General features: G+C 39.2%; 1 protein-coding gene across 1 annotated transcript in view; it reads left to right on the top strand.

Moving 5' to 3' along the window:
• The first annotated feature begins 4,309 nt into the window (after positions 1-4,309).
• angpt4 (angiopoietin 4) overlaps positions 4,310-17,537 on the top strand; it is a 35,140-nt gene continuing 21,912 nt past the window's right edge. The window contains exons 1-2 of the mRNA XM_077013680.1: positions 4,310-4,340; positions 5,522-5,838. Coding sequence (XP_076869795.1) covers positions 4,310-4,340; positions 5,522-5,838 — 348 coding nt within the window. The remainder of the gene's footprint in view (positions 4,341-5,521; positions 5,839-17,537) is intronic.

A 17,537-nucleotide genomic window follows, 5' to 3' on the forward strand; every position in this document is an offset into this window, starting at 1 on the left:
CGTGCCCCCACTGGACTCTAGAGCAATGGAGGTGTGTTCTCTGGAGTGAATCATGCTTCTCCATCTGGCAATCTGATGGGCGAGTCTGGGTTTAGCGGTTGCCAGGAGAATGGTACTTGTCTGATTGCATTGTGCCAAGTGTAAAGTTTGGTGGAGGGTGGATTATGGTGTGGGGTTGTTTTTCAGGAGCTGGGCTTGGCCCCTTAGTTCCAGTGAAAGGAACTCTAAATGCTTCAGCATACCAATACATTTTGCACAATTCTATACTGCCAACTTTGTAGGAACAGTTTGGAGCTGACCCCTTCCTCTTCCAACATGACTGTGCACCAGTGCACAAAGCAAGGTCCATAAAAACATGGATTGCAGAGTCTGTTGTGGATGAACATGACTGGCCTGCACATGACTGAGTCCTGACCTCAACCCAATAGAATATCTTTAGGATGAATTGGAGCCAGTGTTAATTTCTTTGACGAACAATTTTTTCATCCATGACAATAACTAAATAAAAACTATACGAAGGGATAAAAACAATGACGAAATTAATGGGCATTTTCGTCAATGAGTAAAAACGAGACGAAAATATTGGCAAGCGACAACATCCAATCAGACCTGATTTAGTTTAGTGAAAGGTAGGGATAAGTTAAGAAGAAATCCAACCGTAACTATTTTAGCGTAGACGGAGAGGCGGGACAAACCAGGTGACCGTCCAATCAGTACTAACGTCTTCACATCGCACAGAACCCGGGAAGACCATACCAGCCTGTGAACTGTGGTCACTCATGAAATTCAACTCAAAGTTAACTTGACAATGTCAGCAGGGAGAAAGATAAGAGGCAATATTTCTTCTTTGACTTTGAGAAAAACAAGACAGTGTGTATAAGTTCAGGTCAATAAAGTTGTTTGAAAATCAGTTTTTGTATATATTGCACATACAAACAATAATATTCTGTAACTGGTTAATAAATGTTTCATTTTGTGCAAGTGTATATAACGACTATTACACCATTTATATTTTAGTCCACTAAATTCTTTATAATTAGTCGACTAAATTCTAATGATAATTAGTCGACTAAAACTAGACTAAAACTAAAAACACTGATTGGAGCAGAGACTGAGAACAAGGCCTTCTCATCCAACATCAGTATGTGACCTCACAAATGCGCTTCTGGAACACACTCCTAAACCTTGTGGACATCCTTTCCAGAAGAGTTGAAGCTGTTCTAGCTGCAAAGGGTGGACCAACATCATATTGAACCCTATGTTAAAGGCCATTGTTATATAAATGGTCCGAATATCTTTCTTTCATAACAGATTGAGACCACCAGTGCACAGATGACGGGGAGTATGCAGGTACTGACAAGACTTTTTAGACCCCTTTGTCAACAAGAGAAGAACAAAGATGAGTTGTCTAGCACTTGACACAGATGCATCTTGTTTTGTTGTCTAGCACTTGACACAGATGCATCTTGTTTAGAGTTATAAGTAGTAAAACTACAGGACAGAACTGAAGAGGTGCAATCATTGTATGCATTACATTGGATGCATACTATGTATACTTTTTGCTGGGTGAGAATGCTCTGTGTCCAATCCATGATTTGAAAAAAGCTTTATTATATTGTTTAGGTAGAAGAAAATGCTACTGAATCATTGCAGGGGACTGGAAATTAATCATTCTTATCATTACACTTAGACAGTCCAAACCGGGAAGATGTCACGCCATGTTGACATTCTTATTTTTGTATGGTTTCGAGTTGCGGTCTGCTTGTGGTTATGGGCTCCCCCTTGTGTGTGTGTGTGTGTGTGTGTGTGTGTGTGTGTGTGTGTGTGTGTGTGTGTGTGTGTGTGTTTGTGTGTGTGTGTGTGTGTGTGTGTGTGTGTTTGTGCAGGTGGAGAACATTAACGAGAGTGTGAGCTAGGTTTGGAAATTGTATGTGTGTGTGCAAGAATTAGAGTTGTGTTGGAAGTTACTCAGACAACCATATACCGAACAAAGGTTTTATCTCACAGACGTACGCCTTATATGTATGTATATATATAAATTCAAACATCTAAACATTTAAATGTTTAATCGAATTCTCTACATGTAGGATCAGATAATATGTCTGTACTGTAAGTATTTTGGAATCACAGGTAATGCTTCTAAAGCTTTAACCAGAAATAGTTGATTGTTGCACTTGCAGTAAAACTGCTGATGATATAATTTAACAAAGAGCACATTCAGCCCCCCCCCCCTCCCCCAGTTCAAAACTGCCCTGAAAAATTATCCTTTCCAGTCATTAAGATTTTGCTTATCGCCACCAGCACTCTGAGCGATCTCATAACTTGGACAGAACCCCAAGGCTCTTCTGTGACATATTGGCAGTTTGCAGATAAATGAAACAGCTGATTGCATTTGGGAGCCAGCAGTCCCTTGATAAACAGGCTCATTACAAGCAACAACACTGTTTTACTACAATGGACCTCAGTGTCCAGAACCGTTCTTAAATAGATTGGCAAGGCTCTGTAACATGATTTAATTTTCTAGAGCCTGAAGCCAAAGTAACCAGAGAAATATAAAATATCAAAAATGAACCATATGGGTGATCAAACCATAAAAACAACATTAAACAACAACAACCAAAAAATTACTTCTGATTAGAGATTTAGAGAGTTGTGGTTTCTCCGGAGAGTATGGATGAAATATGAAGGTGAGAATAGGGCGCATGCAGTACTCTGTGTCTGAATTCAATTAAGTCAATGTTGCATGTTTCTTGTTATGGATGTGCCATGCTAAGTGTTTGCTGTAATTGAAATGATCATAAGAGCATTTGTTTTGAGCACAAATATACAGATCATGTCAGCCTTTTCTAGCAGAACAATTATCTCAAATGTCAGCCTGTATGCTCCCTGGGAGGTGTACACCAGGACAGGGATTTGCAACTGATTTATAAAACTCAGTCAAATGTAGTGTTCCATAAACACACACATCCCCTTCCATTTTAAGAGCACGTAAACCTTGACGGTAACGGTTCTATGAAAATCACTTTCTGGCTAAAAGAATATGGCAGACACACCCATGATAGCCACCACTCCCATGTCACAGTGCGTTCTATCATTTGAGACAAGCATACAATAGGCTCATTTTCTTTATGTGCTCACATTTTTTCATAACGACTTATTCGACTAGTAAACATCTAATATCAAAAACTAGAATGTTTAATGAGCTTGACTGCTACTAACAATTAAGATACATATCTGAAAAATGTCATGCCATTTGAAGTTCAATTGACATGTGCTTGAATTAAAAGGCAATGCTATTCAGTACATAAAAAGGAAAATATTGTCTTGCTGACAATGCAAAATAAATTCCTAAAAATGTTTTTATGCTATCCTGTCAAATATTAAAGGCTCGAAATACTGAATACTAAGCAGAAAGTCTAAAAATATGCATATCAGTATATTTGCCATGATGCTGAACAGTATTCCTTTACGGAAGGTGAACTGCTATGTTTAAAGATTCACCTACAGGAGAAAGAAGTTTCAATAGTGAACAAAGCAAGAGAATTCTGCCATTTGGTCCTCCCTCTCCCACGTTTCCCATGAGAATAATTTCAGTTGGGGGCAAAGAGTCACTGAGCTTGACCTCCTTCCCGAAGGAGCAGGACCACGCCACAAACTAAACCCAAAATAAGTATTATGTAAAAATAAACAAATGGGTAAGGGGCATAGTGCATTAGAAGTCTCATGAAAAGAGGGAGAGTGATATCACCCTCCATGGGAGACCTGAGTCCTAACAATCTCTTGAAGGTTTTCAAAGCAAGAAGAACTAAGGGAGATGTACTTTGATTGGGCTTGTTTATCAATAACTTCTGATCATAGATGAGCTCTGATTTTATTATACTGCATATTTGTTGGGACAAAAAAAACTCAAACAAGATTTAATTACTAATCTTCAAAGATCCTAAATGTTCAATGAGTAGTGGCAATGCCATTTACAGAAAATATATACATGTTTTATGGATCAGTTAAACAGCCTGTAAACCCCTCCCTAGTGAATGAACCATGCAGCCTGGCCTCCTGTGAGATTGTTCTTGTTCCTCTTAACGTTTTTTATACATAATATTTCATCTGCAGTCTTGCAAACGTTGCAGTCGTCACGTATGCAAAATGCTGCAACATGGAGGAAAACCGTGCCCTTCTGTATTTTAGCATCTGACTCTCGCCGAGAACATCACCCCCGCCTCCCACCCTAATCCCAAAGAAAGTGGAGTAGAAAACACCACCAGATACAAAACTGCCAGTGTGTCTATGCCTAGCCAGTGATGTGGTCATGGGGAACATCCCTGAGGCGTTTGAGGCTCGTGTGGCATGGTGTGTGTCCCAATGATCACACACCACCACAGCAATGAGGAGACCACAAAACACCACACATGCAGTCTTGCCCCAGAGAAAGTGTTTCCACGTCCTCAGCTTTGGAGTCATTGCTTAGTGCTTAATAGGCACCTATTTCTTATGTTACAGTTCTGAAGAGAGTCTATTTTGCACAAACTGGCATATGGCCAGAGAATTTATTTTAAAATGTTATGCAACCTTGTGAACTGCATCTAACTGCATGTTTTGTACAGTTAGTGTACACAAAAGAAAAGTACTTTATTAAAGATTTAGGACCTAAAAATGTAGGACTTAAAATGATCTAAATGCAGTAAAACTCATGTTTGATCACACCTATGCGCATCGTATAAGACTTTGCTGCAATGTGAAAGATATTCTTCTGGAGTGTAGTCAGATTTTGTTTCTGTACAAAGAACACAATTAACAGTTTTGTATGTTATATTTGTTAAATTTCTATAAAAGTTTTGTAAAAACACTAGAGTCACTAGACTTGTCAGGGTCAAGAAAAGATTAAATAATAGAGTGAAGTTGATTGGCAGCAAAGAAGAAGAGAGTGAATAAATGCTTTAGAGCAGTGAGCAGAGAAAGAGCGTGTGCTAATAGACCTCCCTCAGTTCCGTCTCTCCTCTCCTCCTCCTCCCCACACACTCCCTCACTCCCAGATAAGAGGGCAGAACTCCGTCTTTCTGGTCATTTCAGACACTGCTTTAGGACAGGAAAGTCTTTTTGCATTTGTCTTGTTTTCATCTCTCTAAAAAGAGTTTAGGAGTCTGGTCCGGGGGGGTTCCTCCTCATTCTCCTCCTCGTTCGTCTTTCACAGAGTTCAGTGCTCTGTGCATACAGCTACTTTTGGGGGGGGTGGGGGCTTACACTTCAGTTTGGTTCCTCACATAGCAACAGGGGCCAAAGAAAGTTTAAAGGAAACAAGACCCTGCTTAGGAAAATAACCCCCTCCACCAACGGGAGAGACCCAAACATAGAGACATCGTGACAGAAAGGAAAAAAAGAACAGCAGAGTCAGAAGACGGAGCATCTTTTCTCACATCCGCAGCTATGCGCGCTTCCCTTGTGGCTGAGTGAGCAGGTGAGCCCTTTGCCCACAGGTGCCCTTTTCCGCACGCTGTGACCCATCCGGGCGTGTAGCCATGAGGCTGGCCGCACACAGACGGTGGCTGGCGCTGCTCCTGCTGCTGTCGGAGGCGGCGGGGGCCGGTCGGCGGCGGGACCGGGAACGGGCAGAGGCGTGGGCAGGGCGAGCGACGGAGGAAGCTGCACCGCGTACAGCACGGCCAGTGCAGCTACACCTTCCTCCTGCCTGAGACGGTCAGCTGCAGGACCGGGGCGGACCCCTACGGGAACGGCAACGTTGTCCAGAGAGACGCGCCCCCCGGAGAGGGCGAGTGGCCAGCCCAGCGACTACAGCATCTGGAGACAGCCATGGAGAACAACACCCAGTGGCTCCAGAAGGTGAGTACCAACGATACCACTGGCATACCCCACACCATTACCCTCCATTACCCCACACCATACCGCACACCATTACCCCACACCATTACCCACCATTACCGTTAGTCACTTTACATTGCTGGACACAGGTTCACATGAGCAATGATGATGATGATGGTCTAAGTTTGCAACTTTCGTAATGGGGGTGAGTGAAGTTGCAAATTCAGAGTAAAGCCTCAACCACGGTAAGTGATCTGGTGAAATACTGTACGTGGTGGTTTTGTGCATGGTGATTTTTGGCCGTTTGATATGTGAGCCTAAATGGGCCTAAATGGGTTTAGGCTGTGCAAAGTGAGGTCGCTGGCAGGCCCAGGCAGATTAAAGCAGAGATAAATCAGTATGACGAGATGCGTGGACTGAGGACTGTGAAAGGCGTCCACAATGTTCAAACTGTCACAAAGTCTTTTATTCTTTTCTGGCTTTCTTTGATATCAACTTGATCTTAATCGATTTGCAGTTGTGGCATATTGCACATAGAACGCGTACTTGAAGACATCAAAAGGGCTGTGATAAAGTTGTGAGAGACTTTTAACAATCAGTTTGATTGTGCTGCTTTTTCTGCTCTGATCCAAGTGTTCCTCATTGGAAATTCTGAAGGCACACAAATCAAACTAAGGTGTGTTTGATCTATTCACTTGACTGTCAGCAAAGTGTTTTAAAACTATGGTGTCCATTGAAATAAACTGAATACAAGACTTCAGTGTTATTTCAAGGAATTGATATGCTAAGTGATTTTGACTGAGGTAATGAATAGATGAATAGGTATTGGTAAGCATGTGTGCAAGTGTACGTGTGTGTGTGTGTGTGTGTGTGTGTGTGTGTGTGTGTGTGTGTGTGTGTGTGTGTGTGTGTGTGTGTGTGTGTGTGTGTGTGTGTGTTGGCATACCACCCAGGTTGATAAATGAATGTAGGTCATGGAGGAATGTTTCAAATGCTTCACCTCATGAGGAAAATAGACATGACCTCCGACTTGACTCTTTTGAAGAGACAAGATCAAGATTTTAAAGAAAATAAATAAACAAATCAACATAAAACCTTCATTATGTCAATCAGTGACGTAATTACTGCTTTGGGAGTTCCACTTTGTTGAATAGTGGGGGTGTAGCCAGTATTGGTATACTTCCCTTCACAAATAAACTAAATAAACTCATATATGCAATCAAAAGCATTTCTATTCATGCGATCACATACTGAAAACACAGTGACTGCCCTGTGTGTGCTTTTCTCCTGTTACGGCCATAGATTGTTTCCAGGTCGTTTGTGGACTAGTCCTCAAACTGCTGACTCACATGCTGGGGTCTTAAAGAATTCCAGCACATCTGTAAGCAGCAGTCATAAAATCAAGCTATCAGACCTAGGGGGGTAATTTGACAGCAAAATGGGAAAAGCTTTCTTTGATGTGGCACTGATCACTCCTTACCTGATAACCTACAAGATTCAAACGCAACAAAAGACATACCACATTCTTTAAACCTTGAGGGGGGGGGGGGGGGGGGGGGGGGTCAAGGAAAAGGAATGGAGGGGGTGTGCTAAGGATGGCAATGGAAGCCATTTGAAGTCTTTGCTTATTTTTACGTAATGGCCTTGGCCCAAAGATCTTTCTGGAAAAGAGCCCCTCCGCCATCAAAGGCCAGGGTATTAGCGATTGTACGTCCCATTTAGAGCAGCTTCAGATACAGCGTAGGACCCAGACCCCTTTGAGTATAGACTCCACTAGGAGAGACAAAAGGGACTTTTGGTCAATGTCAGTGTGTGTGTGTGTGTGTGTGTGTGTGTGTGTGTGTGTGTGTGTGTGTGTGTGTGTGTGTGTCTGTACGTGTGGGTGTTAATTTGAATTTTTGTTTTTATTTAATTAATACCAAGAAGTGAATGCTTTTTTAAACCTGATTAACGTTGGGGTCCATCTGGGTCTGGACATTTCTGATTCCTGATGGTTCTTGGTCAGATTTTCACTCTGGTTTGTACCTACTCTGGTTTAGAGAGCTGCACCATGGTCTACTGTGCTACTCCTGTGTTACAGAGACATGCCAGTGATCAGCAAAAGAGAGAAGCTATATTATCCATGCTCATTCCCCTTGATTTACTTGGACAGTGTGAAAACAAGGTTGCATTATAACTGACATTAAACACTGCAGGGATGTAGTGGACATTATATAATTGGCTATTGCTCAAAAATGCTGTAAAACCACTCAAAATAAGAAAAAAAATGGAGTTGGGTGAAACGACTCCTTTTAACCATGCTGCAACACATGAATAGCTCCCCCTGCTTTACGATCTGGGTTTTGTTGTCCGCCTATTTCTTGTTTCATTCTCCCATTGAGATGTAAAGGATGGTCAGAGAGATCAGGTGAGAATAGGCTGGGAAGCATCATCAGCAGGACCACCGAGGTGCACCTTTACATCACTTTAATTTGCCTCTTTAAAAGCAGCATTGGGGTTTTCCTCTGCGTTTGTCAAGGGCCTGGCCACAGAGCACTCCACGCCAGCCCATCCAATCTGAGAAACACATCAAATGTTCCTTCATCGTAATGTTGCCACATGTTGCTGTGAAAAATGTTCGCTTGAAGCTCAAAATAAATAGCATATTCATGGTGGGAACTTCACCAAATATGTTTGGGAACTGAGGGAACTGTGTTTTAAGAAAGCACAGAGGCCTCAATATTATTTTCGATTTAGAAGTGAGAAACTTTCTCCATTCTATACCTACTTGTTTAGGATAAAAGTGAGTGATTGCACAACGTGAATGCTTAGATAAAAATGTTTTAAAATACTCTTTGAACTTCTGCTGCTGTGCTTCTTTGCAGAAAGCCTGTCTCACAGCAAGAGCTTGAATGCAGATAGTGAACTCAACAGCACTGATAGGTTAAATGTGTGCGTATATATGTGTGTGCAGTAATAGTAGTAGCAGGGTTTCTCTCATTCTTTGTGATGTGATGCGACGTGTGTGTGCATGAACACATCCTTGCTGGGTTTGGCCCTGATCACAGCAGCCGGCTTTAGTTTGTTAAACAAACACTTTGTTCATGTTTATCATTCTTGGGGAAGTGTCTTTGAAAGCGCAGGGCTTATGAGGGGAGGGACTGAACACTGCCTAGGTCGTGTCGCCTGCCCCTGACATCAGTCAACACCAAGAGCTCAATCACAGCCAGGACTCCTACACACTGATAAGAGTCCCTCTTACATAGTGGGATATTGAACACTATTACCTTTTTGGCACTGGTTCAACTGAAAGTGCTCTTCTTTTGACAGGCCTTTGACATTTTAACATCATAATGGGGTGCTACTGCAGCAGTGCACACCATAACTTACAAATCTTGAAAAGGATACTGAAAATACAATATTGCAGTGTTGAAATATTGTCTGACACTGTAGGTTTCTGATGTTGCTCTATTTTAGGGCTGGGACTGGGTGAACTACATAGTATTTAGGTTTCCTGTTGTTAGGTTAATGCTACATGTGGTGTTTTGTGTGTGTTTTAACTATCACACTGAATTTTGAATACCATGCATTTAAAATAACTGGCCTGATTTGGCTAATGCAACACTGCAGCATGTGCTAGCACACCTCTGTGTGCCATTGAGTGGCCTGATTTGTCAGCTTTCCTTTTTCGCTGTTAAGATTATTAATTATTTGGTATGACTGTCATCCTTTAAGTCTTCTAGTTAATGATATGTTTAGCCATTCTTATATTCTTACAGCCTATTGGAAGTTCTATAGTGCTATTCCTGTATTCAGCCCTACATCTTAGAACATGTTTTGTTTAGACATTCCAAACTTGGGACTCATGAATTCATAATCATTTCATTCCAGATTGCTGTGCTTTTATACCTCGGAAGAAGTCACGTAATCTTAAAATATTCCAGCACAATGCCAAATCTGGTTATAGTTTGCTCCTAACCAAAACATGCTATGTAGATTTGAGTCATTTTGACTGGTGAACATAAAATGGAAAATGTATCTACAGATATGATAGAAATGGGAAATAAAACTAACGCTTTCCAAGGACATGAAAATGACCCGTCAATCCATTTATTTTTAAGACAGAATGCACCACATCACAGCATGAACCTCAACGTCTTGAGTTTGTTACGATTATGTCTAGGGGCCAGTTGTAAATGAAGAGAAGGTGAGTGTGGGCATGGCTGAACAGGTCTGATTCCAGTCAGATTCTTGTCATTGATAAATCAAAAACATCCTCACTCACAGGGATGGTGAACACGTTTTGCTTGTTCTTGAAATCCTTCGGTTTTTCAGATTTCCACAATTGGTGTTAAATTCAATTGCCATATATTTGGCTTGGCCCCAGTACAAAGTACAAGTTGGGTCACTGCAGTGAAATTGAAGGGGACTCATCAGATATAACCTCAAACATTTGGCCAGTTTCCACAGACTGCCAGGAACTGCAGAGTGATCTGATCCTGGACCAGTGGCACTAGGGTTCCCTTTGCATCTTCAGATTAATGAGATTATTATTGAGATACTCCAAAGAGGCCAAATCGTACAGTAAGCCTGCATTCATTCAACTTTAAATTTAATTACATGTAAGCAGGAATTCTCAGGCCCTGACAGTTAGTCTTGAAACTCAAAATGTTGCTCAACTTTGTGACCATCTGTTGCACTGTTAATTTCCCAAAAATATGTTTCGTCAGATTTATCCTCATAACTTCAGAGTGTCAAAGACCTTAAACACATCTTCTGATTACAGATAGAAGAGGGAATTTAAATCCTCTGAAAACATTTGACAAAGCCACCAGCGCCAACATTACACACTTCACAATTGCAATATGGGTCAGAAAAAAATGTTTTAACACACGCCTCAGATGAGAACCTCGTCTTGGACAAAACCTTTGCATCACAGTGAAATAAAACAAAACCAGCCTGCTGAGCACCAAGAGATCATTGTGCATAGCCTATAGTGTTGCTAATAGCTTCGCCATTTCTCCTGCTGGCTTTCTCTAGCTGAAGAAGTCTGGAACTCTCATCACGTTTTGATGCCTCATTTGTCAAGCAGGGTGAGGAAGACACTGAAAATAACAGTGCTAGTACAAAAATACACTAATGAGCCAGGTGCCCTTGGGGAGAACCATCATCCATCAGTTCCATTTTTAAACCCTTTGTGACTATTCCTGTAGGCAAACTGGGAGTTTTAACCTCTCACTTTTTCTGTCTAATGTTTTCCTGTGAAATGTCATTTTGTCACATCTAAAGAGTAAGGATTAAATGATCACCACCCAGTAACACCCTTTTAATTGGCTATTGCCCTGACTGCAATGTAAATATTCAAACATTCAATGTATAGCTAGCCTAAGTGTCCTGAGACTGTGCACATATGGGAAAAAACCCAAAAGCAAAATAATTACATTGCATGTTTCAACTTCACAGCTGACTGATTTACCGCATTTCTCCTCCTCTCATTTCATTATCAAAGACCAGGGACTAAAAATAAGTAAAGATTCATCAGATATTAATGAAGCTATACTTACTAATTTCCTGACCACTTATTACTGTGTCTCACAGGGACCTATAGTCACAATACAGTACCTACATACTGATTAGGTCAGACTGGCTGAAAAAAACAAACACTAGAGGACCTATATAGAAAAATTCAGTAACATTATAAACTGCATTACAATAAGAATCAGTATGAACTTGCTAAAAGTAAATCTCTTTCTCTTTGTAGAACTGTCAAAAACTGCATTCACATACAGTTTATCGAAGAACTGTAATAAATCGTTTAATGTATACTACTGTTGTGAACATTTTATCTTAAATTTTATAATTAAACATACTCAGATAGATTCCGCTGACATTTATCGGATAGAATTCATAAGTGAACAATAACCTATGCCTCTGACACCACGTTTCGCCTTTGTTCATTATTGCTGGACACAGTAATCCTATTATAACGTATAACATAATACATCTTCAGTGTGTTCATCAGACTAGTTTCATTTTAGCCACAAGTAGATTGAAAAATAGCTAATAAATTCTTAGACCTTTGTTAACTTGAAATTGGTGATGCAATTAGTTGTTTTAGACTGGAAATACAGTGGGGTTGTCTACCTGCCATATAAAATATCTAGTGAATATTTACTATAGACTGTGTCTTATACACTTTAACTGTAATACAAATACATGTAATAAAAGATTTTGGAGAAGCAACCAGGACCGTCACGGAGGAAAAAAAAAAACTTAAATTGCCAATTAATTTTCTGTTAATTTTGAATCAGATTGTGATTCTAAATTATTTTTTCCTTGACACCTTACAAGTCTTTAACACATTCAGGGTGATTTTCCCACAAAACAAATGAATCTTGAAATTAAAGTACTGCTAATAAGGCTCAGTATACTTGGTTTAAATTGGCAAAGTACAAGTAATTTTTGGCTGGCCTACTTTAAATGGTTATTACCTTCCTAATGAGTGATTGTGGCTCTTGCAGTTTTTAATGGTGGAGGAATCAACAGGGCTCATTCCTTTTTGTGTATTATCCAAGTAATGAGTTATTACTTTACCAGTATGATCATATTCATAGTTTAATTTAGGTATTAATTCAGTCAGCTTAACATTGAATAATATGCTATCATACCATATTTGAAATAAATAAAATGTAAATTTCTTTACACACTGTCCCTGTTGTCAAAAACATGGCAATGGCATATTTAGTAAGAAGCACCAGTAAGAGCACAGAGCAGGGGCTTCATCCATTACTCAGCGTCCTGTGTTTCCTGTCTTATGTCTGAACTCTCTTGGCCAATAGGCATGAGCATTAGCCCTGAGCTTGTTTGTTTACATTAGCCCAGACAGAGAGGGAGAGGAATCTCAACTTGTGTAGCGCAGCTGTATTCTCCCCTCCGCTGCAGGGTCAGCAGTGAAGCCCTGATTGGCTGCAGGGAGATCTGAATTGCAAAGTAAACACAGGAGGCCTACAGAGGAGCAGGACATTTGATAATTAGAATTAATGCTGGAATCTGGCTCAATCAAATTTAGTCTTAACCCTGCAACTCTGTACCATTATAATACAGAGAGGAAAATATATATAATACATATACATAAATGGTAGAGAATATATATAAACGTACTTGAGGAGGCGGCTTTGACACAACTGCAGGAGATCTTGGAGTTTATGTGATTTATTAACAAAAACACAAGGAAGACTAAAACTAAGAAGACATCAAACACAGATAAACTGAAGACATCAACCAGGTAATTACTCGCTAGAAATACAGACGGAATTCATGAACAAGGACATGGATGCAACATATATGAAGCTACATAGACCAACAAAGGCACACAAAGCAAACACCAATGAACAACAAGACTAGAAATCAGAGACTGAACTTAACACCAGAACACAAGACATGAAAAACAACAGAAGAAACTAGAGAATACTTAGTGTAGACACAGGAACAAAACAAGAGTGACTATGTGCAGTCACTAGGTGCAGGGTAAAACACAGGGTTTAAATACACAAACCAATAACCAAATGAGACACACCTGACAACCACGACGAGGGGGCGGAGTACAAGGAAGGGACGTGAATTTCAAAATATAATAATAATAATAATAATAATAATCTTTATTTGTATAGCACCTTTCATACATACATGCAACTCAAAGTGCTTTACAGTATAAATAAAAGAAACATAAAAAGGAGAAGACAAAAAGAAAATGTTAGAAGAAATTAAAGTAAAATAACATAAAATGTAAAAAAGTAAAGTAAACAATATAATAAAAAGTAAAGTAAATAAAACTAATTAAGATAAGTAAATATAAGAAGATAAAAATAAAATATTAAAATTAAAGATAAAAAGAATTAAGTAAATTGTAATAATTAAGTAAAGTGACAAATTATAAACTAATAGACTAGAGTTTCTTAACTAAAAGCAGATCTAATATATATAAAAAATATATATAATTTATTCTTTGGAGAGGCAGATATGTCTTGCACTGACTTAGCTCCTCTAAGCAAACAAAACCATTTTGCAATGCTCACTCTGTTGACATGTGGGGTGTTTGCTTATTTGTATGTCTGCATCCCATCAACCAAGTAGATACTTGTTAGCTGGCCATGACCAAATGTATAATTGCAAGCTCATAAATCCTCATGTTCCAACCTGCTGATGTGAAGTTAATGTAGCTGACACTTACTACTCTCAACTGGAGCAGCGAGGAGGTATGGACCTCCCCAAAGGACACCCAAATACCGCACATCACCGTGATAGGCAGAGTCATGTCGCATTTGATAAATTAGAGTGCTAAGTAATGACTAGAAAGACTTGCAATGAAGACTCAGTTTAGTTTAAGGGCCTCCCTAAACACATAAAGACACATTTTTAAGAGACAGCTATAATACCTTCAGAGGTAACCCAGTCCTCTGTAGGATACACATGAACAACTGGGAGCTTTCACAGACTATTAATGTACATGTCATTCATTCTCATGTTTCACACAGAGATCATGAGATTCATATGTTTGACCCATGTTTAACACCTAAGTAGGGGCGTCTTATGTACTGAATCTACAACCACAAAAGAGGTACATTTTCTGTGATCCAGCTACTTTTTAAGCTGATGCTTATTTTCCATTTTTATAACCCCCCCCTCCCCCCCCCCCCCCATTCATAAGCCATTTGCTATTTCGATCTGTAGTCAGCATTATGCATACTTTATGGCCCCCAGTAGTATGCTAGAGTAGATGTAAAACATAAGGAGATATAATTATGTAATTATATAATAATGGTATAGAATGTATAGTTGACATTAAGCTCTCATAGAGTGTGACGGATAAGTTCCTTACCCACAAGTCTCAGTGGTAGATTATATTTCCAGTTCAGCCTTCAAATGTTATAGCTTAGTTGACAATCGTGCAATATATCTTAATGCAAACATCTGGATTTGGTAAGTAATTTCTTTAAAGACATACAAACTCCTGTTAACAAATGAAAAATGACTAAACTATTAGCAAAGATGAACAAGCTTTATAATCCAAAATTTGACCTGTCACCTTAACTTCTCATATGCCCATTAAAACATTGTAAAGAGGGGAAATGCTTTCTCCTGGGGCTTCGTCAGAGAAGACCCTTTCTTTTTTCTCAGTCCAAAAAAGTGCATGAAGAGAATGAAATATAGAGACTCAAAGCATCTCCACATGGGTTCAAAGAGCCTGCTTTTCAGACACGTTTGGCTCTGTATACCATATCATAGGAAAACAGATAACAAGACTAATCATATTTGCATGTGGCCATGTTTGTGTCTGATATAAAGCTGTGCTGTCAAAAGATGAAAAGAAGACAGCAAAATGCCTTTAAATGTCCCCGAAGGCCTCAAATAGCAGGGTAGCTATTCGTTGTCATGGAGATCGAATTGGTAATGCGATGTTCTCGGAAGAAGGGGAAGTTATTTTCAGTGCATTTAGTACAAGGGTGGGGGGGTGAGAAAGTGTGTGAGTGCATGTGTGCATGAGAGTGTTTGTGTACATGTGAGTATATACAATCTTGTTTGGGTGTGGCTTTGCTGTAAACTGTAGCATGGCATTACAGACACACACAAGCATACACACATCTATACAGACACACACTCCCCCATGTCTCCTCCAGTCCTTTTGTAAGGTGGGAACCAGAGCCAAAACTGTGTGTGTGTGGAGGGGTGGGGGGTCTTGGGGGGTGATGGGTGTGTGTGTGTCAAAAATGCAAGTGAGTATGTATATTACTGTAATTTATATGAAACATTGAGATCACATATTAAATTGTCAGAAAACATCAAGGTTGATAACACTAAGAATTCTAGCATTAAGATGAATGTCCAGTGTGATTACTGAATGTTAACACAGGCTGAAGGTTTATTTATTTATTTAATTATTTTTTATGAACATCAATATATAACTAGATTATATGATCTGTATTCTGGTTTTCTGGACCAACACCCAAAACAATATATTAAATATATAAGGGAATGATGGTTATGAAAATCTCACATTATTTACAAATTTACAATTTATTTAGCATGGAACATTAATTAGATACCAATCAAATGTACATCAAAAGTAGTTTCTACAGTTTATTTTCTATGCTTTATGCAATTTTATTTAATTTATAAATCTGTAAAAAAAATGCTTGGGAATACTGAATGGAAAACCCATTACAATAAAATCAATAGTTAAGTGCAACAAAATAAAAAATTACTCACTTAAAAATTATTAACACAATAAAATCAATGGTTTTTTTTGGTCACTGACATATGGAAGAACTGTTGTATAGGCATTTTAAGTCACAGACAGTTGGCAAAGATGAAAGTGGAGGAAACAGATGAGCCCACTACTCGGCTTTGCCCATCTGGTCTTGATTTGAGTAGGGATGATGTTTGCTGGCAGGATTGCAGGAATCACCACCACCCCCACCCCCCCCCCCCCCCCCCCCACCACAAACTAACGTCTCAGCTCAAATCTAATACGTTCAGAGACCGTTCAGGAGGAAGTAGTAATGTAGTAAAAAAAAAGACTTGCTAATGTATCTGCCATTGTGCTTTCTGTGCCCAAGGCTGTCACATCCAATCAGCCAACCTGATCCCCCAGCCGCAGTGCATGTGAACAGCACGTCGTCCCACACAATTGCACTAATAATCAGGATGCCAAATCATATTACAGGTCAAATTACAAAAAATGTTTTGAACAGTTCCATAATTACAAACTTACTCTTTATCCCTTTAACCCTTTATCAAAACACCACCAGTTTAATTACATTTTCTTTTCCACCAGAAGAGTGTATTTTTGTTCTGTTAGAATGTATTTTTTCTAACAGTGCAACAATGTTGTGCCCATAAAATTATTTATTTTTTATCACTTTTAACTACTTAGCTACACAGCTGGCAACCCTTGTATTGCTAAAGAACATATTGTGTTCTCTGGCACACAAATGTGAGAAATTGTGTATTTTTTGTAAGAAATTTTTTAATTTGGGGATAACTTTGCTCTCTTGTCCTTATTAAAGCTTTCAGTGTACAATGTACTTATATGTGTCTCCAATTCAACTGCCCTAAATGCACATGAAGAGACATTGGTCCAGTTTGTTATCCTAAGTATGCAAACTGTATCTTTTTACTGAGGTTCTGTAAGGAACTATAAACTTCTCATTACTAGTATCTGTGCACTACTCCAGAGTCTTTTAGTATCTTGCATACTTTACCTAGCTGTTTGTCAAGTTTGGCTGTGTTATTTCTGGCATGTAGACTTTAATACATGATGTATGTTTTTATCATAACCATAGAATATAGAACAAAAACAAGTGGTTTGTTAGCATTGCCATAAAAAGCTTGTATTCTCTGAATTTATGGCACATGTTTTCAGATACTTCACCACTGAATCTCTACATCTGGTTGGATCTAGAAGCCACCCACATAATCAATAATTCTATAACAATCCATTTTTATGTCATTATGTTTGAAGGAATTTCCTTGAAATTCTCACACTGAATGTCAGGCTGAAATCTCATAGGTTTGTTTTATTAAATTTTGGAACAGTGACACGTGAGAAGATAAAAATGTGGTTCTATCTGTAACACTTCCAGCAAACATTGTCCACACCTACTCTTTTATAAAAATGTATGATATTGAAAACATAAAATATTCTATTGATCTCCTAAAAATGATAGAGTCAGAAAATGTAC

This window comes from Brachyhypopomus gauderio, chromosome 8 (genome assembly GCF_052324685.1).
Source record: "Brachyhypopomus gauderio isolate BG-103 chromosome 8, BGAUD_0.2, whole genome shotgun sequence".
In the NCBI taxonomy this organism is placed as follows: Eukaryota; Metazoa; Chordata; class Actinopteri; order Gymnotiformes; family Hypopomidae; genus Brachyhypopomus; species Brachyhypopomus gauderio.